General features: G+C 38.4%; 1 protein-coding gene across 1 annotated transcript; it reads right to left on the reverse strand.

Annotated features, from left to right (window-relative positions):
• Nucleotides 1–2,544: 2,544 nt before the first annotated feature.
• Nucleotides 2,545–15,538, reverse strand: LOC144451365 (protein mono-ADP-ribosyltransferase PARP12-like). The gene is made up of 5 exons (XM_078142181.1): nt 14,023–15,538; nt 10,355–10,541; nt 9,672–9,901; nt 8,890–9,150; nt 2,545–8,583 (listed from the first exon to the last, which is right to left on the reverse strand). Exons 1-5 carry the CDS (start codon nt 15,408–15,410, stop codon nt 8,130–8,132), a joined length of 2,520 nt encoding a protein of 839 aa, XP_077998307.1. The 5' UTR covers nt 15,411–15,538; the 3' UTR covers nt 2,545–8,129.
• Between the last annotated feature and the right edge of the window lie 11,547 nt (nt 15,539–27,085).

Genomic DNA, 27,085 nt, shown 5'->3' on the forward strand with positions numbered 1-27,085 from the left:
TGTCAAAAACAGATTATAATACACAACAGGTCTCTGCAGCAACCGTTGAAAGGGTCTAGGATGATGAGATGCGAAAAGCACAAAAGAAATATATGGCGACGTATTTTTCGACTTACCTTCAAGCCCTAATTAATTGACTACGTACTATTCTACAATATGCCCTTCTCCTACCAAAGGTTAACATCACAAACAAATAGAAAGATAACGCTTGAAGGTAATTAGTTGTTATGGGGTCAGTGCTATAACTGAGTGGGGGAGGAGGGGAGGGGGAGAAGGAGTGAGTTGTACATGGGTTTTCTCAAACTGACACCCCGGCCCAGCTCCGATAACCAATGTTAACGCCAAAGTAACCCCAAGTAAAGAACGTATATTCCAAAATGACCCACGTCATCGTGCATCTTTTTCAAGTGTTTGTGAAGTTTCTGGAGATGAAGCTCTTCTCATCGGGCATGCGCAGGAGGAACAAATCATGTTGATGCATTACAACCAAAAGGAATAAACAAACAATTCCATCCATTCCCAACCATCTGAGTGGTTGTGGTTCAAAAAGGGAGTGATTCTAACTATATAGCGAGTACTAACTGTTTCCTATAATACCATATATTTCCTACATTTTCAGAGTGTAAAAAGCTCATAGAAGGATTACTCACGCGATCACGAAAAGTGAGCTTATGGGTAGGTAAGAAATCTTAGCGCCGATCCAAATATCGCTAGCTGCGTTAACGAAACAGCTGGTAAGAGACAACTCCTCTGCCGTACCGAACTGCAAAATCTAACAAGCTACGTCACGACACGTGATCAAATGATGACGCTATTTATAACTAACTGTAAATGAAATATTGCACCGACGATTAGACGGTCAACTCGGTCCTTCAAAAAGTACTTTAGCTTCCGCTAGCGCTGCACAATACTACCGTGCCGTGGTTGATATTGTAACCGCGCACTGGCAGAATTAAATAGCTGCGTACTTATCCACCAAGGTCTATCTTGTTAATAGATTACTTACAGCATTCCCGAATATATAACTGCCAGCTATTGTATCTTCCATGCGTGTTCTCTATAGGGTTCTTTTCTTCTTCTTCTTCTTCTTCTTCTTCTTCTTCTTCTTCTTCTTCTTCTTCTTCTTCTTCTTCTTCTTCTTCTTCTTCTTCTTCTTCTTCTTCTTCTTCTTCTTCTTCTTCTTCTTCTTCTTCTTCTTCTTCTTCTTCTTCTTCTTCTTCTTCTTCTTCTTCTTCTTCTTCTTCTTCTTCTTCTTCTTCTTTTTTTTTAGATCTTTCCTAGCGTATTTTATTACCGTTTCTTGTGGTGTGTTGTTCTATTCCATAATATTTAGATATAGTCAGATGATAATCAACTGGATATCTTTCCTTGATATCCTATGAGAAAGAATATTGATTAAAAACGACATGATTGAGTTTATTTATAAACGGGACTGTACTCAAAGTCTTATATTAGATCTACTTAGAAGTAGCGCGCCGCCACCGGCAAACATTTCGAAATAGCGCTAATAATAGTGCAAAGATTATTCGTGGGAGATGTCTTTACATCCGGGCATTCACATGCAGGTAATACAACTCCAAACTGGTCCCCACAAAATTTAACAAACATGCATGCATGCATGGCATATAAACTATTTTCAACTAATGCTACTTATGGTACATAGAAGGGCGCTCTGGCCAGCAACAGGGTAGCTGCGATTTGTTTGTGCCCCGCCGGTCTTGCCAAGTTTTTTTTAACTAAATGACACAAAATTAGTCTAGTTTAGTGAACAGTGATTACAATACATCTACAGTAGCATGGGTGTCGGTGTAGAAACATGGAGAGTACAAATTGGTGGTTTTGTGCATCCAAGAAGTTGGAAGAATGTATCGGCTGAGTGGTACACGCCCTACACAGCATAGCATGGACGCCAGTTAAATGAAGTCTATATGGTACATATACCTGGCCGTGGTATTATACACTGACAACTCTCTGTGCAGTATATGTGTACTAATTTTGCATCGTCGTAAATTCACCACGGCCTCTTTTACGGCACCACCAGTGTCGAGGAAGAAATAACAGCTCTGGTCTGCGAGAATACAATTTTCGTTTTCAATGTGGCCTCACGAAGCCAATGCCATACATTTACAACTTCATATAGAACGAGATTTTATTGCGAGGATTGCACATTGATTAAAACACAAAATGGACAGTTCACAAAGTGCTGTGTTTGCTGATCAATATATATCCTGTATGTACGTAATTGTACCAGACATAAATATCATTCATATGTATACATATAGTGAGTGGGTCACAAACTAGTCTGTAAGGTACGCCGTGACGGGGCGCCCTCACACATCGGTCAACCCCTGTGAGAGGAGGCCGGTAAGGGCGAAACGTCACGACGTATCTTACATACAGTCTAGTCACAAACTAAATTCAGTGAACGTAAAGAAAATGAGATGTACTGCCCATAGTGGTCAGTGAAGTGACTAAATAACGTGAAGAAAACCAACAAGTTTAAAAATATGACAAGATGGAGAGACTTCATTGATACACTCGATCTTTATTTTGAAATTAAACCTACAGATATGCAACAGCGCAATTTTCTTGAAAGCAGAACGAAGTTTCAGAGTTTGACACACTATCAAGGACAGAGTCTCATAGTATATTTCTTCATTATATCAGTTAGCAGCAATCGCTTTACATAATACATTAAAATTGGCCAAGTTGCAAAAATAGGGTGAAAGGTAATTTTGGAGAGTTATCATTGTGGATCTTATAGTCTAGTTCCTGACGACCGTGTTCTGATTTTACACTACGTTATCTTCACACATTACGTAAACGGTAATGTAGTGTCAAATCGGAACACGGTCAGAAAGTAGACTACATCTTTGTTAAATCGTTCTCTTACGACGAGTCGCTCCGCCCTCACCGGACTCCTCTCTCCAGTGAGCAGAGTTGACCACTGTGTGAGGGCGCCCCATCACGGCATACCTCACAAACTACTAGTACTTCGCAGTGTTCATCTGTCTATGCTAGGACATGCCTTTCAAAAACTTGATTATGTCAAAATCGGAAATTAAATAGTATTTTTAACATTACCACAAACGGAAAACAAGATTAGTATTTTTTTATTTAAATTACCACTACACACCGTATATAGTACGTGTTGTGACTCAGTGTGTGGAAGATACTAACGTGTTCACCTGCATGGTGTATTTAAACTGTACCAGACAATTACAAACACATTCCATATCAAGATAAAGCACATGTACCCGAGTATTGTATCATGATGGTAAAGACATGGATAGGGGTCAGGTGAGGCCAGTAGACCATGGTCTGCCTTATGTTGTATCAATCCACTGTCCAATCCCAACCCGTCAGTGACGCAATGCTTTTGTAATTATAAACAAAATTACACATTTTCACTTGTGCGAAATTCTAAGTTTATGTATTTTCCAAGTTCTTGTCACCTACCGTTCTCCACCATTATCACAAATCCCTGTGCACATGTGCATTTACGCTAGCCCACAACCGTCGACATTACGAATTTGGTTATTGCATTTCAAAATCCGTATTCAGAAAAAAATCGATAACAAAATTCTTCACACGACAAAACAGTGGAATACTTTATTTTCACTTAGCATTTGCTATAACTCTCACTGGTGTCTTAAGTACATTCAAAATTCTTGTAAGAAAACAAACACTTCTCGATATTACCCATATTGATGAAACTCAAGACTGTAAACATACATCCTATCACTGCGCCCTCACCGGCCTCAGTGCTCTCTAAGGAGTTGAACGACGTTGTGAGGGCGCCTCGTCTCGGCATACTTTACACAGTCGAGGTGAAACGCAGTCCACAACTTTCTAAAAGTTTGGTCTGAGATGAAACTATATAAGCCCAAACAATGGATGAACACCTCCTCTCGCTGAAAACCCGTTTGTTTTGAAAATAAATTATTCCACTGTATTTTTCTAAGTTTGATGAATGGCCATATTACTAAACAAGTTTGAAAAACTACAACCCATTGTAAAACTTTCTTTCTGAATGAATGAAGTGTCGTGATTTTATTAATCCTTAAAAACCCGAACGCATCACGTGACACTTCTTTTCGAAGAGTGTACAGCCATACCATCAAACTAGTCAGTTTATATTAATTCAAGTAATAATGTATGTTAATATATGTTAATTTATGCATGATATATGCATAATATATGCGTTTACATCACTTATATTGTAAATCGTTTTAAGCCGTATTCGATTTTTAAAAAAAAGTTTGTGAGAACTATTCTAACATTGCGAATTTAAAGAGATCATTTGATATAGTAATATATGCAGTTTCACAAAGCTGTATAGTAATATAATACGCGTTTACAATTTTTAGCAAACGGGACAAACGGCGAAGTTGTCCGCACCATGTACGAAAAGTGATCCGCTTGTTGTCCGAACTCTTCCGTTTTTAGTCGAACAGACCAATAGCAAATATTTTAACAAAACAGATACAAACTGCAATATACTAGCAGTACACGAAATGTGTCTGGCTTATCCACGTTTGTCACTTTCCTAGTTGCGGACAATTTCGACTGTCTGCCTCGTAAATCCAAAGGAAAAAAAAACAACATTCACGAAAGCAAAGCTACAGAAGACACACTCAAAATTACTTATATAAAATGTATGATGACGTCACAAGCTGCAAGCCCCACAGACCAAAATTTCCCAGCATTGTAGGGCGACGGAATGATGTCAGTTGTAGTCATGAATGGTCTGCACCTAAATTCACAGAACCGTCATCATTGCATTGCCTCTGTTATACCAGTGATGTGTTTTTTTTGGGGGAAAAGGTTCATTCAAACTTTTAATCTTAAACTTTCATTTAAAAGTGTGTCAAACACAAATAAGTAGAATACGTCCGGGTTTTTTTTTGGAAATGAGCACAATGACGAATTCCTGTTAACCACCAACTTTCAAGAAATCGGTAAAATGCATTCTTCGAAAGACTGTCCTCTATATTTTAAAATGTGTGGGGCTTGCAGATTTGCAGTTACTTCTTTGAAAGATGTGTACCACATAAAAATAATATACCAGTAATCCAAAAACACTATGCACACCACAACTCGCAAACACGTCACAGTGACGTCATTTAAGAATAACCTTTGACCTGATCAAAAAGTCTTTTTTTTAAATCAACAGGTAGTACAATAATCTGAAGTTTACATTGCTGTGTAAAATGGAACACGAATCTAAATATCTTACTTTTTAACACTCGCGAGGTATCGTGCACAAAAACTTTTTTTTCCGTCTGTCCATATAAATGTCCGATTTATCGATAGATCCCGGTCTTTCACACATTTCAGACCGCTCATCTTTAATCGTATGTGGTCATCGAACTGTAGTAAGATATATTTATATATTATGGCCACTTTGTACGCAAAACATTCATATAATATTTTGGGCCAGCTTGAATGCCACTAATATTCGAGTTAATAAACTCACACACCAACCTTTCAAGTCCCGATAGACACCCAAAAATTCACACGCCCTCAACGTCCAGAAAATTAATTTCTGGACGCAACCTTTGAAACAATATCTTATCTAAATATGTGCTTGCCTATTGAAATGCCAGCGCTCATATAACGATGTGTCAAATTAAACACTTTGCAACCAATACCAAGTCAGTACGGGGGCCGATGTGCATAGACAATCACGTGACGTGGTAATGCACGACAGAATGTGGCTATACCGCGGTTGGTCTTCTAGACACATAGTACCTACAGCATCTCCACATTTGCTGCAATGACAGAGTTTCGCAATATTTGTTGCAAATCTTGCAATGAAAATAATGATAGATTTGCATATCACGCGACTCCCCCGCACTGACGTGATAACGGTTGTCTTTTAGATCACGTAGAACATTGTAAAGTTAACACCATAACCCCAAAATAATAAAACAAAGTCCGAGTATTGTTCCCTAACTGAAAATATTACCCCGTTACTTAGAACGATATGACTGTGTTAACCTATGAATACGTGTAACAGAGTATAATGTACGTAGTTAAAATGTGACATCCCTTTCGGAAGTTCTTCCTAACGTGTAGTTGACACTAAGCGTATTAGCAAAATTTATGGTTGTAGGAACTTTTTTTCGTCTCAACTGTAAGCAATGCATATATGTATTGGTCTTTTGTAAACATCTTAACTTTTTTTTCTTCATATTTTACGGAAAATTCAATTAACCGGTAAAGCATCCCATTTTCAACGAACAAATTTGATAGTCTATTTGAAGCATAGTTAGCTGAATTATCCCCCCTTCACTGCGCTAATGGATAAACATGAAAAAAAACCCACTAAATATAGAATTATAAATATGAAGCCTATATCAGATTTAGCAGAACGTATTGAGTTAGCTATTTTGACGAGATAATCAACTCTAATCACGGTAAACTACGAGTTGCAAACGTATGCTACCAACCACAGACCCTACAGTTGGTGTAGGGTCTATGTACCAACCAACTGGCTAAATTAGAACAACCTATACCTATTATAAAGTTCAACACAAAACAAAAAGAAACATACCCCATCCCCAAAAAACACCACCACCAACAACAACCCCATATATAAGGTATAAGTTTTGAAATTTCGATTTTAGTTTTATCAGCGTCTTAGTAACAAAATTGACGCTTATAATCCAATTGCCGTTCTTTGAGTGTACTTCGCACACATGTATACTAGTAAACATTGTATACTAGTTAATTCTTTACATACCGAACAAAGATACAAATACAACTTGACTGTTCAGATCTGACCCCTTAAGCTTAAGACTATTCAAAGGATCTTAGAAATTTGTGATACATTTAGTTTTAACGGTTCAGAACCGTCCCTAAAATGGTATATTATTTAATATTTTTATAATTTTTATCATATATGTATCACTCCATCGTTTTTTCGTCACGCAGATTTCCAACCTCGTTCTCGAAACATTCACAAATCCTGACTCGAATAACAACAACTGCTAAAGGCAATTAATTTCAACTCTTCACTCTCCTAATAATTTTAGTAACAAAGTCTATTTATCTGTATATTCAAGTTTTTACGTGGTACCCCTCAAACCACTTTAGACGACTTCCGACAAATTGATTGTGAAAATGAAAGAAAACGTTATTTTTTTAAAAAGTGGTCTGAGGCGGTATGTTGGTGTTTATATCTTTAACACAACAAGAAATCCTCTGTGTAAATTACTGTGACGAGATACATCAGGAAATTGAAAAATATTCCCGCCAAAACTTTTTGACGAATAATACATTAATTTTGGGCGGGAATAATGTCCGATTATGGTTAGATATCAATACGTGGTTATGTGTCAATTCTAAGTAGTATATATGACATGGCGGGAAAGACTAACATTCTACAGTACAATACTACCATACGTACACAACACGCCATCAAATGACAGCTAAAGAGTATTGCTAAATGCAAAATAATTCCAAAAGTATACACTCGAAATTGTATACTTCATGTAGTTTAACTCTACCAGTCTACCTGTAACCTTAGACCACTAGTTACAATAATGGTCTGAAATTTACGCTCCGTTTATCCCTTTCCACACATACATATATGTGATATATTTTAATTTTAAAAAATCAGACTTCGCTGCATATTCTCTATAGTTTGTGATTTTAACCACTTTTGTATACATTTGCCGATTGTTTACATAATATGATTAATCTAAAACGTTATGTGAAAATAGAAAAAAAATGACAAGTGTAGTCTGGAGATAATTCCTATGAACTAAAGAACATTTTTATATTAAAGTTGATAAATGAAACCGGAAATGTCGCGTTGGTGTAAACGAGGCTTGTAATTTGGGTCGTCTACGTGCATTGTTGTCATCTCGGCCATAGTATAGTCTCTTTATAGAAAAACTGTATCTTGGCCAAGTTTGACTAATGCACGATAAATTGACCATGGTTGTCAAAGCCTCGTCATAACCAATCTCGATTTGACTTAAATTTGCATATAAACACTTCCGCTGACTATGCAAAAAGTGTATTACCAGGGTATTATAATCAATTTTGTTTCAGTATACTAAATTGGTATACCAACAACCACATTCTACGCCAGCTGTCGTTTTTCTAACAGACAGTGTTTATTGCATGAGTTTGTCAAGTTCATGGTACCTCATGTACGTTATGACGTACTCAGGATAAACTTGACTACTCTCGAATATGACGTATATAGTCGGATTCATCATATTGTTCACGCATGAGTCGTACAGCTGTCCGAAGGGATCGTTGACATCCTTCGGCGGTGGTCGGACGTAATCGGGTCTGCCTTGAATGAAGTCGCCAACGAGGACTCGCGTGAGGAATATCTTCCGATACAGGTTGCTACTTTGGGCGTAGGAATCGGAATACTTCGCGGATGATGCAAAATATGCTCCCTTACCGAATGCTGTACCAGTGGTAGTCCCGCTCAAACGGGAGTCGAAGTTCTGACGACAGATGACATCCAACCGCTTGTCTGATGTTCCATGGAACAAGTGACGTACATCCACTTTATTGCCGTCATCAGATCGCCATTTTCGCATTGCCTCGTATCGTCTGCAAAAATATGAAATATGATAAATAAATGTTACTAAAATTATAATAGCTGTAATGGGAGTAACACCCTCGTACCTATTATAGCCTGGCACAGTACTGTGCATAACAAAAGGCTCTTTCAAAACAATTTCTCTCTCTGGTTATAGATATGGGGTGTATTACTGTCAGTCTATTCCACTAAAAGAAGAGAAAGGGACACTGGCAGAATTGAGACTGACTTACTCCGTCTGCACACAAGACTAAGTTCTTGAATCTAGCTGTTCATTTAGGTATGCAGTGCATATATACAGGAACGTCCTGACCTACCTGGCTAAGAATTTCCACAATTCAATATTCTGTACTCTTTCAACAGACACGATAAGGTCGTGTGGCATGGATTCCTGGAATTTACGAACCACATCACGATACTCATCAGCGGTATCGCCACTTTCAGACAAAGTCACCAGTCTGTATCCACCAAGATCTTTCGCTGACTTATCCCAATGTTTTGGAAGACTTCCTGTACCGATTGGAGGGATACCTGTTGTTATCCTCCCGCCAGCCCTTGCATGATGTCCATGGTACAAACTAGAAAGGAGACAAGGTGTACAGATTTTATAGTTTAGCCAATATTTTGTCACACTGGTCGTCGAACAAAATAATATCGTTGAACAACTTAAGACCATAGTTGTTCGTACTTACAGCGGTTTTCCTAGAAGCGTGCCCAAGCTATTAAATGAACTATCAAGATCGGTGAGTCTGATCACAAGGTTTCATGCTTATGTATTTTGGCTGTAGAACGATTTTACTTAATTTAGCTAAAGTACTATTTTCGCCAAAAGAAATCAACTTGAAAATTGGACAGTTTCATAACCGGTAAAATCTGAAAAACTACATGTAACAAAGGTAATTTATTATGTATTAGGTTTGAATCAATACATAAGCTTACTAAGTCACGTGGTACACTTTTGCTAATTTTATTGTCCGTCAAAATGAAGCGGAACCAAAGCGAAAATTTGTCTTCTCGCTACAATTTTTGAGCGCCAAAATATGTAAATACGTTCACAGTATTGTGTTAAGATATGAACAATTCGAATACTAAATCTTACTATCTCTTTCTTTTCTTCAAGTCGTCTTCAGACACAAACTTTGGTCGTCTGCGAACCTCCCGCCTTGTCTTGAAATGATCGTTTTGTTGATACATATGGGTGAAATATAAGGTATACGTCTGTCCGCCGGCAGAAAACACGAATGTGTTTGGTGTGCCTTTATCAATGAAAGTAGCATAAGCCCTCTCTATATCTGTACTCTGCATGGCTGGTTTTTGTCCACGGGTTCCCTGGTAAAAGATAAAAGATTCACCAAATTGTTAACTTCTCAGACTGGTATTTGGAACATGTATAACTAGAATCATGAAACAGACACAAAACGTTGCCTGACTGGACAAAACAACAACAACAACAACAACAACAACAACAACAAACAACAAATAAATAAAAACAAACAAACAAACAAACAAACAAAACCCGCGTTCTCTTGTGTGAAATAATGGCATGGCTGAGTGATTGCCAAGCAGTCGAGTGTACGCGTTAGGGGTACTAGTATGAAAAAAAAGTTGATCATATTTTCATAATTCCTTTGCAAAATAGAAATGAACAAAGAACCCATAACATTTGAAGATCATGAAACTGGGCCTCTTTCTACATGGGAGGGATAAATGTTCGTAGACACAAAACAACTAAAATGTCCCAAGGGACTGGTGCCACTCCACTTAGTTATTGCATTGTCTCACCTGTTCACCATAGAGATGCCAGTTCGAATGTTCATCTTCCCAGTACCATAGCCACTCAGTCGCCATTTTGTCATGTGGTTTTCCTTTTACGGATGTTACCGTAGAACACCGACGTATCTGGTTCACTTTACCTAGTTTCGTGTCTATGACAACCATCTTGTTAAAATCGACAATTTTCGCCTTCATCCTGTTTGGGGAATAAATTACAAAAAAAAATACAAAATGGTCAAATTTTCATCGATAAAACTCGAGAGTTTGGGTAAACTTATTTAATTGAAGCTAATCTATGAGCATTATCACCTCGCACACAGGATGTGTCATGGAGCAAGACATTGCTTGACAACTAAGGGTGAAAAATCACCGAAAAAATCACCGAAGTATCTTATCTTTAACTATTTTATTTTCTAAAATTCGGATTCATTGATACGTAAGATACACAAGAATCGGCCGTACGCCCACGCCATTCCTGACTGTAAGTACAGGGCCAGGCAGATGACAAACCATGTTGGAATTTATCACCATATCAAAATGTCGTCTTGTATGAGCAATGAAATTGTGTTTACAAAAATGATGACAAATGAAAGTTGTAATCATTGGGTTGCTTTTATTTATTTATTTATTTATTTATTTATTTATTTATTTATTAATAATAGGAGGAAAGTTTGTTGTTAATGCAGGAGGAAACCAGAGTCCCCGGGGAAAACCTGCGTTATTCATCGGTAGCGTCACACTGAACGACACTCTTACAGTGTTTAAATGGGTTCGAATCTCGACTGCAGTGGTCAGATGCAAGTTTAACCAATCGGCCATTGACAACCCTATACTTGTGGAAAGTAAAACAATTATATTTTTTTCAGGTGAAGCTATTTAGAAAAATGTTGGTAAGACATCAGTTTTCTGATTCAGAGAATTTCGAAAAGTAAAAATCACAATAAATGTATTACAGTTCGTACTTTACACTTAGATTATTAGATACATCGCATTGCATGTTACTGTTCACTGGCTCCGTTAATAAACCACGTAAAAAATCAATAAAAACCTGCAAAACCTGCAATGCTACGTACATTTTGAGATCGCCAGATTGAATGAATATACTTGTTGCTACATTTGTCTAAATTGGATGACCTAATGTGCCACATACAATGCAGACGCCAAATAAAGTCATCAAAACATTGGCATCTGTGTATTGGCGACTTGCTGCAGTATATTTAAATTGTTTATTTCATTTACGCAAAATGTAGCAAGAAATCACAATCTTGCTATACTAAATTGTAGCATGTTCAGTTTCCTATTGTTTATGTATGGTTGTATCAAACAAAACCAGTGAACACTAACATGAAACGAGTAGTAAAAACAATGTCAACTGATGCCATGACTTGGTGAAAGGATGTGTGTAGGACTTTCACTTTCGTTCTCCCGCGCTGAACATTACATTCCCAAATGTGAGCCAACTTCCCTAGCTAATATTTATATTCATCAATATTAAAACCACTATTTTTTTTCGCCCGTTTTTACCATTTAAAAAAAATTATTCCAAAAAATGTGACCGTTTCTGTGTTTTTAAGGCCAATTTTAACTTGAAACTTCGTACTTTCCATGCTTGGAAACCTCATAAAGTTATCCATACAATTCTTAGTTACATCGTGTGTTATTGTAGTGGTAGCAATCGATCATAATTCAGACATCTACGAGCTACATTTATGGGTGATGCAAGAGTTTTATCCTTACAAACAACTGTATTCGATAAAGACTAAGAATAACTGGGTGGCACTAGTCACCAACGCCGATACACAAGTATGTAGTCATCAAAATTTTACAGTAGCCATACTTACTGCACGACAAATGTCACAGTTCACAAGTAGACCAACATTAATCACATTGGTATGCCGTGTGGCAGTTACGAGGTGTTACCAAAAAAAACAACACCTCAAGTGACTACACTGAAACGAATCGATGACGTTTACAGCTTACAGTCGCCATAGATATTTTTTTGTGTATGTTGGGAATTGCTCTCAGTATAGGCTAACGACTACACAATGTAACACTTTTTCTCTCTATATATATATTTTCCACTAGATTGCCTTATACACAGACATATCCAGTGAACAAATGTTAAAAATCAAATCAGGGCTGGAGATTTCAGATTTTTAGAGCTTTGTGATGATGATGATGATGATGATGATGATGATGATGATGATGATGATGATGATGATGATGATGATGATGATGATGATGATGATGATGATGATGATGATGATGATGATCATCATCATCATCATCATCATGTGGCTGTGGTGGGGGTGGTAGTAGTAGTAGTAGTAGTAGTGATGATTATGATGGTGGTTGTGGTATTGGTAGTATTAGTTTGTGGTTGTAGAGGTGATATTAGTTGTAGTGGTGATGATGACGGTGATAATTATGGTGGTGGTGATGATGATGGTAGAAGTGATGGTGGTGATGATGGTAGAAGTGATGGTGGTGGTAGTAGTAGTAGTGGTGGTGGTGTTGGTGATGGTAGTAGTGATGGTAGTAGTGGTGATGGTGATGATGATCACCATGACGATGGAAACGACGATGTATAAGTTTAAGCATCTGTCTCTTACTTAATATTTTTATTTTTCTAACATTCTACAGGCTTGAAATTCATGAATATCTTCGTTTTTAGTCAAGTTTTCATCAGTATTTAAATAATCATCTTTCCATTTTTTCGTTTTATTATTTTAATATTTTATAAGTATTATAAGATATCCACGTACGCCTCTCATTTATTGCGGCATACTTTGGACTCTGTCTGAACCCAAGTCAACCTCCCGTACAGATTTGAATACAATCATTGTTTTCCCGACCTTTCGAACCCTTTGGAGTGTTGTTTTCGATCGCCTCACAAAAGGTGTTTTGTGTCTGTTTGCCGTTGACGACGACGACTCATGCTATGATGTGTCATCTACAGGTGCTGCTGACTGGATATATCGTAAAAAAATGACTCGGGTCAAGATAGACATTACCGCAATAATCACGAAAACAAAAATAACCAAGACGATTTCGTTGTGTCTTTTGCGTCTGTCACTTTCTACGAAAGGTTGCAAAGCGAAAGTAAAAGAAAACGGAAGCTTAAGTACCAAACAGAAAGTCGAAATTAAAATTAGGAACATTCAAGTTTGTTGTAGACTGTGACTTTATAACGTTACAGCAGAGAGGATTTAAAGAAAATGGTACAGTATTTTCGAAACCAAATTATTCATTTGATGTCATTTTGAGGGGTTCTAGACTCACTGAGAGTGGGATAGATCTCCTCTTTACTGGATTTGTAGAATAAAACAAAAACCGACCCTGTTCCCCGTATTCTCTATGATCAGAGCCTGTCTCCATTAGTGTCAATCCTGGATACTCCAGACCTTGCTATCTCGATCACATCTGAAATTTCTCCTTTTTCAAAACTTTCAGACATTTAGGAATGAAATGAAAACGTGACAGGGTATAACAAAGTATTGTATTACATACGGTCCTTTTACTTCCTTGAGAGTCGGTGATATTTCTGAACATTTCTGATTAGGTTGCGAACAGAAAATATTCCTACCTAGTCTACTTTTGAATGGAATGACAAAATAAATGCCGAAATAGAAAGTGTGCAAAGCAACTCAGAACAAATTAAGAAATAATGGACTCACCCCCTTGATACTCGTTCAAACTTATCTATTCTTGTGTCGCAAAATTTTCTCTCGAAGTTCTCATTTCTATCCTCGGAGTAATTTACCCAGTCTCCTGGTCCTTTCAATTTTTGCCACATGTACGGAGTATCGAAGTGGTGTTTCACACAACGGTTGCCATAGTTACATCTTCCTTCGATGTGGTGCATACAGATGATAGTTTGGTTCTCAGGTACTCTGCATCCTGGCTCGAACTCATCTGGAGTCGGAGCGATGGTAGCAACAGCAACTTGACCATAGTGCGGACTTGGAGGACCATATCTTGGAGTTGGGGTAAATGACGGACGTCTTGGAACTGCCCCAGTTTCTTCTTGTGGTTTCGACACCCTTCTTTCACTTGAGACAGCAAAGCTTCCACTCTTCAGCATATGCAAGACCTCACTCGGGGGTTTACTCGTGTCAACCCCATACTTTTGCAGGACTCCCTTTGGTTGAGGGTCGAACACACGATGCGAAAACTTACACTTTTGTCCGTATTTGCATCGAGCTGTTATGTAGTCGCGACACATATGCAAACTGAGGCAATGATCCTTTTTCTGGCATCCACCTGGGGTGTTGTAATATTTGCATATATCTGGTTTAAAAGCATCTGGACAACTTTGCCTGATAATTATTTTCAGGACGCTCCCCTCAAAGATGTCCAGGTGTTTGTCCTTCAACACTTCGTTGTTGTGTCGATCGCATTGAAAAGCGTGTGCTAGACGGCACAAGCCATCTACTTTGGCACCCATGTTTGCGCTGCTTGTATCTGGGCTTCCATACCGACACGTTCCCATGATAAATAATTTGCAAATATGGATCTCTTTGCAATCTGGTTTACGGCAGCCATCTTTAGTGCGATAGTCGTCACATAGCTTTATTTTACTTCTGACTGTAACTTTCCAATCGCCACCATCTCGCTCAAGTTGGAATATGTGGTGGTGACGAGTGAAAAATATCTCCGGATTGGAACCTCCGAAATATTCTATAACTTTGGCGTCTCCAAGTGCTTCTTTTAATTTGGATATGAGAACACAGCCGAAGTACACGTTGCAGATGATTCGTACGATTTCCGAGATAACACTGTTTTCGTCTATACGGCCATTAATGTGACGCTGGGGTATGGTTGTTTCTAAATAGCGTGCTGGCCTTGGGTATTCCTGTTCATGGTTGATTGGTTGTACTGGCGTCGCATCGTGATGTCGAGACGGACTTAGAGTTTGTGTAAAGGGTGCTGCTTTACCAACGACTCTCCCCTTGAAGTTCGTGTACGATTCAAGACCGTTGTACTGTTGATCGAATCTTGAAGTTGGAGGAAATCGGTGACTTGGACGAGGAAACGACGACGGCTCGCACCCTTCGTCGTCCATTTTAGCATTTGATCAGAGCAGAGTCCCTCGTACTGTGACCAGAGATTGAAGATATGTCCACACGTCTGAAATCATTAAGTGGGTCAGGTGGGGTCAGGGTTACACAATAGTAGCTTGTTGTTTTTTGTAGCTTTCCACACGTACACATCTGCAGTTCTGTCTGTACCGTGACCACAGCAGCCTCGTTTTGAATCGACATGAAAAACCCCCGCATGCGATGCTATGGTCTATAAATAGATGCCATTCATATGCAAATGTCTTATTGACCTTTCACCTACTTTCACTTCTCCGTCGTTGCATGCATTTTATTTATTCCATGGCCATGGCCGAGTTCTGGGCACATATATTAGTTGAAATTTCGGTGGACATTTTGGTGTGGATCCTAATGACCGCCAATTTAAGCTAAAATCAAAATGGATTTTCTAATAAGTGATATGGCCGTATTGTTGAACTACGCTACCCCCCCCCCCAATAATCAGCGTCACACCTGAAAGATATTGCCAGTTAGTGAGAAAGCAATACTTATCATGTGATGCAATTTTGTCAACTTCCTCTAAGTTGTTATGATAATCAAAATAGAAGTCTTGCCTAATCCTATGCGATATTTCCTTGCACTAAAATCGTCTGGTTTCGGGCACCGTGTGATTTCAACAAACCGTGACTCGTCAACACAGAGTCATTTGCAATCTCTCTAGCCTAGATCTAAAGCTTCAAAATTTCGCACTGATGGATTTTAACGATCTACCAATCGCCGTTGTTGTTGTTGTTGTTGTTGTTGTTGTTGTTTTTTTTTGTTTTTTGTTTTTTTTAAGGCAGACACATATGAATATTTTTGTATCTGAAATGACAACGACAGTGATTGGAAGACCACGCATTTGTAATGTATCATTTATTTCATTATTTGATAATGACAATGACACTGTTAACTACATCTTGTATCTACAATTGCAAAAAGCCTTCAAAACTATACTCCGTATATATATGTCCCGTATATAAAATGAGCATCATAGGTAGTATGGAAGTTGTAAGATTTATAAATTCATAATTTCTTATTCAAGTATGCAAATTGTGGAAACTCACTTGTACTCACACACATACCGGTATTTAGTGAGCGATTGTCTTTCACAGATTTAAAGCTCAAAAATATAGTAAAACATAATTTACAATTCCAAATACTTAAAATAATTATCATATTGGCAATATATTGCAAACATATTTCGCTATCGTAGTGTAGACGTCTTGCTATGGCGCTTTCAACTGAAGAGGGCGCCATTTAATGGATAAATCAAAGGCCCTCGTAACATAAGCTCCGAATGACTCGGAAGGCCTACTCACAGACAATACTATGGTGTACACAAACTTTGTGGTCTACAATATGTTCAATAGTGGGCCGGTAGTCAAACTACGATCAAGTATTCCAGGATATACTGTATGCGCATGCTCGCAGCTTTAATTCTATTTGTAAATGTATAAAACGTTTCTTTTTTTTCTTTTCATTTTGATACACATTGTGTAAGTGATTGTATTAAAGTCAGCTAAATTTTAAAATTAGTACTGAATAAGTACCTGACAGATCATATGAACATTCACACTTAAGTTTATGTTAGTAAACTCGCGCTCTATGTGTAAGAATAAAAATTCGTAATACACAACGCATGGTGGCGCCCTTCACTACAAGTAACTGTCGTTCCCTTCTGTCGTTCTCACTCTGGTACACTCAAGCACAAAACTTGTAAAATACCAATTGTTCACACGATATTTGAGGATTAGCTGACATTATTAACATATTTCTTAACCAGTTTGCTAAAGAAAGTTCGATGGGGGCGGTTAATCATCCGGTGAATGTTATAATATTCTTGTACATCTTTTTCTCTGAGGCAACCATCCAGTCTCAACTGAGTATAACATGGTGGCGAATGAACTTGAAGATTTAAAAGTCATGTCTAAAACATCTGCGACATGCACATTGAACAGGAAGGAGGCCATTGACAAAATGAGATACAAACTAAAACTATCGTTGTTGTATGTGGTAGATTACACAAATAGGTTATCATGTTGCCATGGTTATGTAGATATAAATACCTTGTAATCAAGATAGCGTAAGACCACCAACTGTTTAGTGGTCTGAGCGTAAACACTGAATGAGGTCGATTTGTCGGCCACGTGAGGAAAATATGCTATTAGAGATTCCACCATTTTGTGAGTGTAATTACATCGCTGACCATGATAGCTTAGTAGTACATCAACAATAGTTTTAGTTTGCGTCTATCTTTGTTTGCCTATAGCCTACCCCACCCCCGGCCTCCATAGAAGTTGGATTGAACGTTTATGATTGGTTTATCCGCTCTATCAATCTACTTGTTTCATAGTCACCGTCTTCTGGGGGTAACTCTTCCTCCTGAAAATTATATAAAAATAAAATTAATATATATGACGATTTTTAAAAAAAAAACACGTACGTATTGTGACCGTACTAAATCTGTATTACAATTTCGTAATAAAATTTATATATTGTCATGCTGGTCAATATGGTAGGTAAAAATACGTATAATTAATTCTTTAATTACTCCTTGTGAACGTTATATACTAATATTCCACCCCGGCGAGTCGTGGTTGCCACAAAAGGAAACGCACTAGGAAGTTAACGTGGCCTGTATACATCGCTGATCTGTGACATCCGGTGGATATATTGTGAGATGTGTTGGAAGCGCACTGCCAGAATTAACAAAAAACCTGCACTACTATAAGTGTAGTTACACATCATGCGACTTAGACAGGCTATAGTGCTACTGGAGCGCACCAAAATAAACCAGTAATAGTAATATATGGTGTAGAATTACCTGTGACAACTGTTCTACCGCAAGCACCATCAATATTTCATGACGTTGTGGGCGGTCTTCATCTCTTGGTCCAATCAAACCACAATAAGTACGCATACTTGACAATATAGAACCCATATTTTACAGAATCTTTGTTTCAATGTGCAACGTTCATAGCATTCAACAGCAAGGTAAGACTGGATCTTCTCTGTGTTACTGTAAGTTCAAAATTGTGTATTTGACACGGTTTTAAATATAATGCTGATGTGAAAAGAGTCGTGAAACAAAATAAACAGAAGTAAGCTCTTACTAGGGACAAGGAGGACGAAAGGAACGTAGATGAGTAGGAAAGGTGACAGAAAAATCCAAAATGGAAAAATTCACATCAAGGGACAAATAAAACACTATCATTTCAGTTATATTAGGGACACGAGCAGAATTTAGGGCAAGGCAGGGGTTTGGGCAGAAAGTGGGGTGGCCGGTACGAAAAAATGTCGGAGAACAAAGGTTTTTTTTTTTTTTAAATTCTGAGATGGTTTGAAGCAAGTACCTTTCTTACCAAGAGACTTGGCTGTCTGGCTTGCAATGTCGTTCATCAGAACATAGATATTAATATACTGTCAGGCTAGTATGTGGAGTCAATAGTCAAGTCTCTGGGCTAGTAGGACTGAGGTAGCACTAGGTGGTGTGTATTAAAATCATGCCACCCGGACTCAGTTTTAGACGGTTCATTAAAGGTCAAGCAATGAGATACATACGAACATGTAGTAACAAAGAAGAATTTCAAAAAAAATATTGAAATTCTTTACTGAGAAACTGGCGAAAAGTGGCTACAAAATAGTACAATGAAATCTGAGAAGTAAAGAACTCAATCAAGCGAGTCCATTATCGGAACAGAGAGTCATATCTCGAGAGTCGGATACCCACACATGAAATCCCATACAACATACAGTCCATATATTAATGCATCTCATCTACGAGAAGCAATAACTAAACACTGGGATTTAATGGCAGACAATTATATCCAAAAGACCAATCATAGCACAAAAACGAAACAAGAACTTAAAAGACAAATTGGTCAGCACTAAATTAAAGCATCCCCAATTTAAACTCTAGAAAAAAACGTAGATAATAGGAATAGGTCTACGAATGTAGAAATACATGCATATCTGTTCGATAAACGTAACAGACAATACAATTTAACTTTGGGCAAACAATGTAGGAATAATAACTGTAAAGTACGATTGATGGCGCGACCCGTACACGGGTACGCCCACTGGCAGAAAGTAGGACAACATACCGATCCGGGGATGTATGCAAATCCGGATCGGACACATTTGGAAAATTGCCAACATATACTCAAGTGTGAAAACGTCCATCGTGTCTTAGGCTAAGAATGATATCAACATATTGTCGAACGTTTACAGCACAAAAAAAACACAGAAACAAATCGAACATCTAGGATCTTGTCAGGACGTTACGTCACAAAATTGGTATTTCTGTGGTAATTTTTTGTTAACAAAATGTTGCGGTACATTGGTCAATATAAAGCTAGCTTTAAAGAAATGTAAAGGACCTACTGCTTTCAACTCGTGTAATGCCATACGCAGTGTATACACACATCTTTATATATATATATATATTTTTTTTTGATAGTTCTGGAACTCTTCAAGTTCTTGGTTGTAACTCGGAGTTTCACACACGGTGCGATCATCAGACAATATATATCTATATATATATCTATCTATATATATATATATATATATATATATATATATATATATATATATATATATATATATCAACATATATCAATATCTCCTGATGAAACAGGCTTGTAGATACGAAAAACCCGACTTGATTTTCTTCTACCCTCCACACACACACACACACACACACACACACACACACACACACACACACACACACACACACACACACACACACACACACACACACACACATATATATATATATATATATATATATATATATATATACAGTCCATTTGTGCTGAGGAATGACCTTGGTGAGCTAAGCCAAATAATTCAGTAAGTGTCGATTAAATGAAATTTTCCCCAGAAATTATTGGAATTATTTTATCTGTAGCGTGCTACAACCAAGATATAATTCTAAATATCATGATTTGATGATGGGCCAGGCATTAAATATATACAGGTGTCCGCACTTACCGATATAAGATAACTCAATTTCTCGATCCGGTTCTATGAAAGTCAGTATCCAAAATATCATAGCAGCAAAAGTTTGTGAAAATTACGAAAGTCTTGCAAGTAAATAACTTTACAGAACAAACTCAGTCCTCAATACATGCAATACTGGCGACGAGGAGAAACGTCGGCCGAAGACCGAAACAACGCTTTAGAGCCGTGGCGTAATACGCATGCTCGTGAGCGTTCATGTAGTCAATGAGCAACTACTAGTATTCAAAACGCATTCCTATGCGTCGGAATGTCCATCATATGTGGAAATGAGCAGGGCCGGGGGGGGGGGGGGGACGATGCCTGTCACGTGACACGCTATCGTGTCGGTGTCAGCGCAATGAAGCAAATGGTTTTGGGGGGGGGGTCAATTTTTACAACAGATTTGTATGGAATCATAGCAAAAAACAACAGAATTGACAAAAAAATGTACAAAACAGAATACAAACATGTCTTTATTCTGTCTGATCAGGTGATAACAAGTAAAAAAAAGAAAACACAGAATCACAAATATAAAACTTTCAGGCTGTGGCAATATAATGACATACCTCACTTTTAAAACTCTTTAAAAACTCTTTAAAAACAACAGAACTCATTCAAATTAATTTTTGAGTCTGAGAGTGAACCATGAGAGGGATTAAGAGGAGGAGGAGAGCGATGAAGAGGATGAGATGGACGAAGACAGTGAATCAGAAGATGGACATGTAGTGATACATGAATTGGGTGAATCAGAGGAAAGTGACTCGGAGAGTGACTCTGAAAGTGATAGCAGTGACATTGAAAATGAACTCTTTCACACAACAAGATCAGGCAGACAGTGTACTACTTGGAAGTCACGGAACTACATGGACTAGGTTTCATGGTCCATTATGTGATATGTCGAACAAACACTCATATAAGTCAAGTGTTTCATAAATCTATTATAAATCAAGTGAAATTTTTTTATAGGGGGGGGGGGTCACATTTTACAATTGATGGATTTAGGGGGGGGGGTCAAATTTTAGAAAAGTAATTTTTAGGGGGGGTTGCTTTTTACATTTAATTCATACCTCAAATTCCACCGACCCCCCCCCCCCCCCCCGTAAAAAACGAATGCTCCCTAAGCTCGATGTCAGGTGATCAGTGCGCTACGCCTGGCATAACGTACCGCACCCGGTCTAACGCCCATAAGTTTACGTTCTTTCTGCGTTCTCTGTCTTGCCGTACTTACTGAAAAATGAAGTTTCATTCGTGTCGACAAGTAAACTATGTAGTTGTTTAACATTTTTACATGTTTCAGATACGTGCTGTTCCCAGTGAAATGAAACTGGTTGTGCCTTCGACGCATTTCTTGCAGAGAGAGTCAGAAATATATATGTGATCGCTGCATAATGTATCCAGGGTGGCCCTAGTTATATGACAATGACACGAAAAAATGTATTATATAAAATATGTGAGATTTACGGTGTTTTTTTCTGTATTTATAACAGCATTTCTGGCAAAGTGGTTTGTTCGAAAGTGTATGGTACTATTACTAGTACAACGTTACATATAGGAATATGACGAGGCGTGCGTCGCCATCTTGAAATTAAGACAGTTTCAACTAGTCTTTGACGCTACCGTATAGTCATTATTCGTGGAGCACTTAGTGGTAGCAAGATAAAACGTAAATTATCAGGAATCATAATGTATTAATGTTGATTTTTTTCATTGAATACATGGTGTTCTTCTGTGAAAAAAAACCATCGGAAAATAGCGTTCGTCGAAAGCTCTGACTAAGTAGTCTGACCTGTCTCCTGCATTCGAACATAAATAATTTCACAACTGGACGTTTTTGATATTATTTAAGCAGTTTGGGATGATGCTTTATAGCTTTACAACAAATGTGGAATATATCTTGAGAAATTATTTACATATACACTCAAAATTCATTGAAAAACGGGAAATACTCGCTTGTACTAAGTTGTAGTGCAGCGGGGTCATATTGTTCTCGGGGTGAAACCATATCACGTGGTAGGTATCGTACCCCCCCCCCCCCTGGAAATGAGTTCAAGTGATTATTTTTTCCCATCATGCCTTGCACCCCTTCCAGCCTCCTCTGGTGTTGGGTAACTGTGTTGGGTTGTGTTTAGTCTGTAAGGTACGCCGTGACGGGGCGCCCTCAACCATCGGCCAATCCCTACGGTGTGAGAGGAGGCCGGTGAGGGCGAAACGTCACGACGTATCTTACAGTCTAGGTTGTGTTGTGATGGATGAGTTGGAGTGTAGTTTTGGAGTGTTGGTCGACGTAAAGCTCTTTAGAACGTAATAGATATGCATACGTATTACGTTCTGGATCGTTGTTTGTAACTTGTACAATAATTTCCGTATTTGTATACAGATTAGCATATTACTCATTGAATTAATAACGACTTCAAGTCCACATCACACATACCTATACTTAGTCTTGTTGCTAGACGTTCGGGCCTTCTTCCCACGATACCATCATAAGAGAACGAAGTTCGCAGTGAGGGCTTTGACGAACAGTCACTAGCAAACGTCATTTTCAGACCGGATGTTCCATCCTCGATAGCGATGTTCGGTCGTGTGTCGTATTCACAGGCACTTGGTTCCCGAGATATGTATCAGAATACAATAAAATGTCGATAATATTGACGTATTCAGCCAACTATATATGACAGGGATAAAATTACACTTGCTTCTGTGATCGCGCAGGTTCACTTATCTTTCGTATCAGGTTGTTACCAAATACGTTTGTTGACGTGGATTTCGACAGTGAAATGTTAGAGTTTGATGACTGTGAATGAAAGGAAATTTTTTTGGTAACTGACTTTTATTTTATGACTCCGAGAACAAGGACGACCATATCGACATATGACGTTCATGTTTGTCAGTATTTATGTGTTGTTTGTTAGTTTCTTTCTTTCTTTCTTTCTTTCTTTCTTAATTTGTTTGTTTTCAAAAACATAAGTTGAGCCCACTGTGCGGTATTAACCAATCAATCACGAACGGGGATATGCAAGGCCAGCCTGAGCAAGCTACATAGAAACAACGATACCCCAGACGAAAACACAGCCTCTCGGAAATCGTACGAATCATATGTAATGAGTACTTTGGCTGTGTTCTCATATTCAAATTAAAAGAAGCACTTGGAGTCGCCAAAGTGATAGAATATTTCGGAGGTCCCAACCCGGAAATATTTTTCACTCGTCACCACCATATATTCCAACTTGAGCGAGATGGTGACGATTGGAAGGTTACAAGAATGAATCTATGCGACGACTATCGAACGAAAGGTGGCTGCCGTAAACCAGATTGCAAAGAGATCCATATTTGCAAATTGTTTATCTTGGGCACGTGTCGATATGGCCGCCCATACAGTGCAAACCATAGACAGTGGAGGGGAGTCTGTCTGTGCAAACATGGGTGCGGAATTAAGAAGATGGCTTGTGCCGTCCAGCACAGAGGAGGCTGGAAGGGGTGCAGAGCATGATGGGTAAAAATAACTGCGAAAGCTCATTACGCAGTGAGCCTCCATTGTGTACACTTGTGAACGTACGTTTACAATGGTGGCTGGCTCAGTGGTCACCAGCCGTACTATACGCGTAGTTTGGGGCATCAACTCGCCGTAACTTTCACAATAATTCATCATATTGGATACTATAAAAGCGAACATTTCGACTGATATTTCTCCCTCCGTGCTAGTAGAATCGATTTTGGAATTATTGATAGGAATACTGTGATTTTTCGTGAAGAATACTTGACCCCGCCGAGGTCGTAAATTTCGGTCCGGTTTTTCGCCCGTTTGTATTTTCGCCCAAAATTTACAAAATTTTGCAAAAGAGATGGATTCTTGTGTACTTTTAAATGGCTATAGTTAGAAATAGACAAGGTCTACTCAAGATTTGCGGTAGAAAGTGGGTGATCCGCCCCGGAATCGAAGGTGACCTCCATTGACAAGTGATGTGACGTGACAATGCAAACAGGCGAGTTTCTCACAACTTGCTCAACTACTATAGTACAACTACTACTGTAATTTAAATCACCGTGCACACCCAATTTCATCATTGACCCTACACGAAAGGGTATATGATTTCGCACATGTTTGAGATATTTTCAAGTAACATGTAACTTGCAAATTCGATACCACCCTGCAATCGTGTGTAATAGTGACACCAGAATGAAGGCAACTTGGGTAAGCAGGTCGTATTTTTGAGTGCAGTGTCCCAAGTACAGCTCCTCAACTTTATTCAGTCTAGCTGACTAAAACGTTAGATGTCTACCTTCCAAAATACAAACATTTGCTCAAAAAAAAATAAAAAATAAATAAATAAATAAATAAATAAAACTACAACAAGACTTCGGCCTTTGTATTATAAAGTTATATTGCCACACATTGGGCGAGTCTCTCAGTTTCGCATATTTTAATCCGACATGGTTTTGCTCGTCTGGCAACATACATGTAGCAAAATGTGCTCAGGCTACGCAAATTGTGGTAACGTATGATGAGTATTTTTGATCATATAAGCATTGCGAAATATTATATAACTAGCAAGGTAGATGTAATATACTAGTATGTAATTTTGAGCTGGAATGGCGAGATTTGATATTTTGAGTGACTGGCATGAAAGCCATGTGAAGAGGAAAATATTCACTATGTGGATCCGTAATACGAGTGCTTTCTGAACATATTAAAGCTTTGACATAAAATAGGCCTTGGAGGTCTCAATTGTTTATCATACAAATTTGTAATACATGACGTTGTTGTACATCAATTTTTTTAACAATTAGTTTGTAAGATGTAAGCTAAATTATTTCTTTAGCTATCATAGGAAAGGGGTTTACGTTAAATTACATTCAGGTCTTTTTCTCACAAGCAAGACACATTTATAGAAGGCAACACAGAGATGGTTTAATACGAGACAAAATGTAACATGAAGAACAGAAGAAAGTCCAGATTTGGCACAGCAAATCGACTAGCGATAGCGACGAATCTGAAAATAAACAGAAAAATGTCTTGATAAGAGTGAAAAGGACAAAATTTTAAGGATACAAGAGGAAATGCTGACAATTGGATTAGTGTTACGTGTAACGATCAATGCACGACACGAGAGTGTCAATAAACACGTCCGGCCAGCAAGTGTAGGACAGCCGTCATGGCCAAGCCACTTTGCGTGTTATATGCACGCACAATTGGTCGCCATCTTGAAAACATCGAAATTCAACAAAAAGTAGTGACAATTTACGCACATTATAAATTGGGGTATTGGGAAGATCCCTGCAGAACCATGAAATTCATGACGGTAATTAATAGAAAAGTGACAAAAGCATACATAGAAACATGATTTTGTGTTAAAACGACCGAGGTGAAAACCTCGGAAATGTAGATATCGATAACATTGACTTGTCGAGTACCAAAGTTTGTGTTCGTTTTAGATACACTAAACATACTGAAAACACGATTTCCATGTTGCATGACACTTGTAATGGTCATTTTAAAAAATAGTGATCGTCTGAACGAAAGACTAATGACGCAAATGGGAATAAAACGGATAAAAGAATGAGGTACTCACCGAGGTCATCAGCGTATGCTCTATCGCGAAACGGTCACATGGGTGTCACGTGAGACCCCTTCCAGCCTCCTCTGGTCCAGCACACGCTTTTCAATGCGATCGACACAACAACGAAGTGTTGAAGGACAAGCACCTGGATATCTTTGAGGGGAGCGTCCTGAAAATAATTATCAGGCAAAGTTGTCCAGATGCTTTTAAATATTACATCACTCCGGGTGGATGTCAGAAATATAATTGTTTCAGCTTGTATATGTGTCAAGACTACACAATGATTCGCTGCAAATACGGATAGAAATGTAAGTTTTCGCATCGTGTGTTCGATCCCCAAACAGAGTCTGAAAGTCGAGACGGACTTGGAGTTTGTGTAAACAGTGCTGCTTTACCAACGACCCTCCCTTCAAGTTCATGTACGATACACGGCCATAATACTGCTGTTGATAGAATCTTGAAGTTGGAGGAAAGGACTCGTCCCCTATGTCGATTCGCGACTTTTAGCATTTTACGCCACACGCTGAAATATGTCTGACGTTATCAACAAGGTCAGGTGGGGGTCAGGGTAAAACCATAGTAACTCATTGTTCGACGTCTGTACTGTAGTGGATGGTGTAGATTCTACTTCTATGGTTAAATATAGTAACAATACCGTGACAACAGCCTCGTTTTGAAATAGACAGCAAAACTTGAATTGCGTGCGCAAAAAATTCTATAACGAGTATATGGATGTGTAAATGAACCTTACTGACCCTTCACGTCTCCGTCCAGTTCTCTCACTTGTTTTTGGGCACAATGCTTTACTATAAACTGACTTGTTAACATCAAACAGAGTAGTCTCCAATCTTTTAGCCTAGATCTTTCGCACTAGCAGAATCCCTTTGCCAATCAATGTCAAAATTGCGCCCAGACAACATGCAACAACTAGACTAAATGATCTGCATGGGTCAACATATTGACAACAGTATACATGGGGCAAGATATCCTCCACTGTGTTACCAGGTGTACAAGATCGCCATCCACCCCCATTCACACACAGACACTTCCACATATGGCCATAAGGTAAGCAACATACAACACAAAGGCCCATAAAA

Source organism: Glandiceps talaboti, chromosome 21 (assembly GCF_964340395.1).
Source record: "Glandiceps talaboti chromosome 21, keGlaTala1.1, whole genome shotgun sequence".
In the NCBI taxonomy this organism is placed as follows: Eukaryota; Metazoa; Hemichordata; class Enteropneusta; family Spengelidae; genus Glandiceps; species Glandiceps talaboti.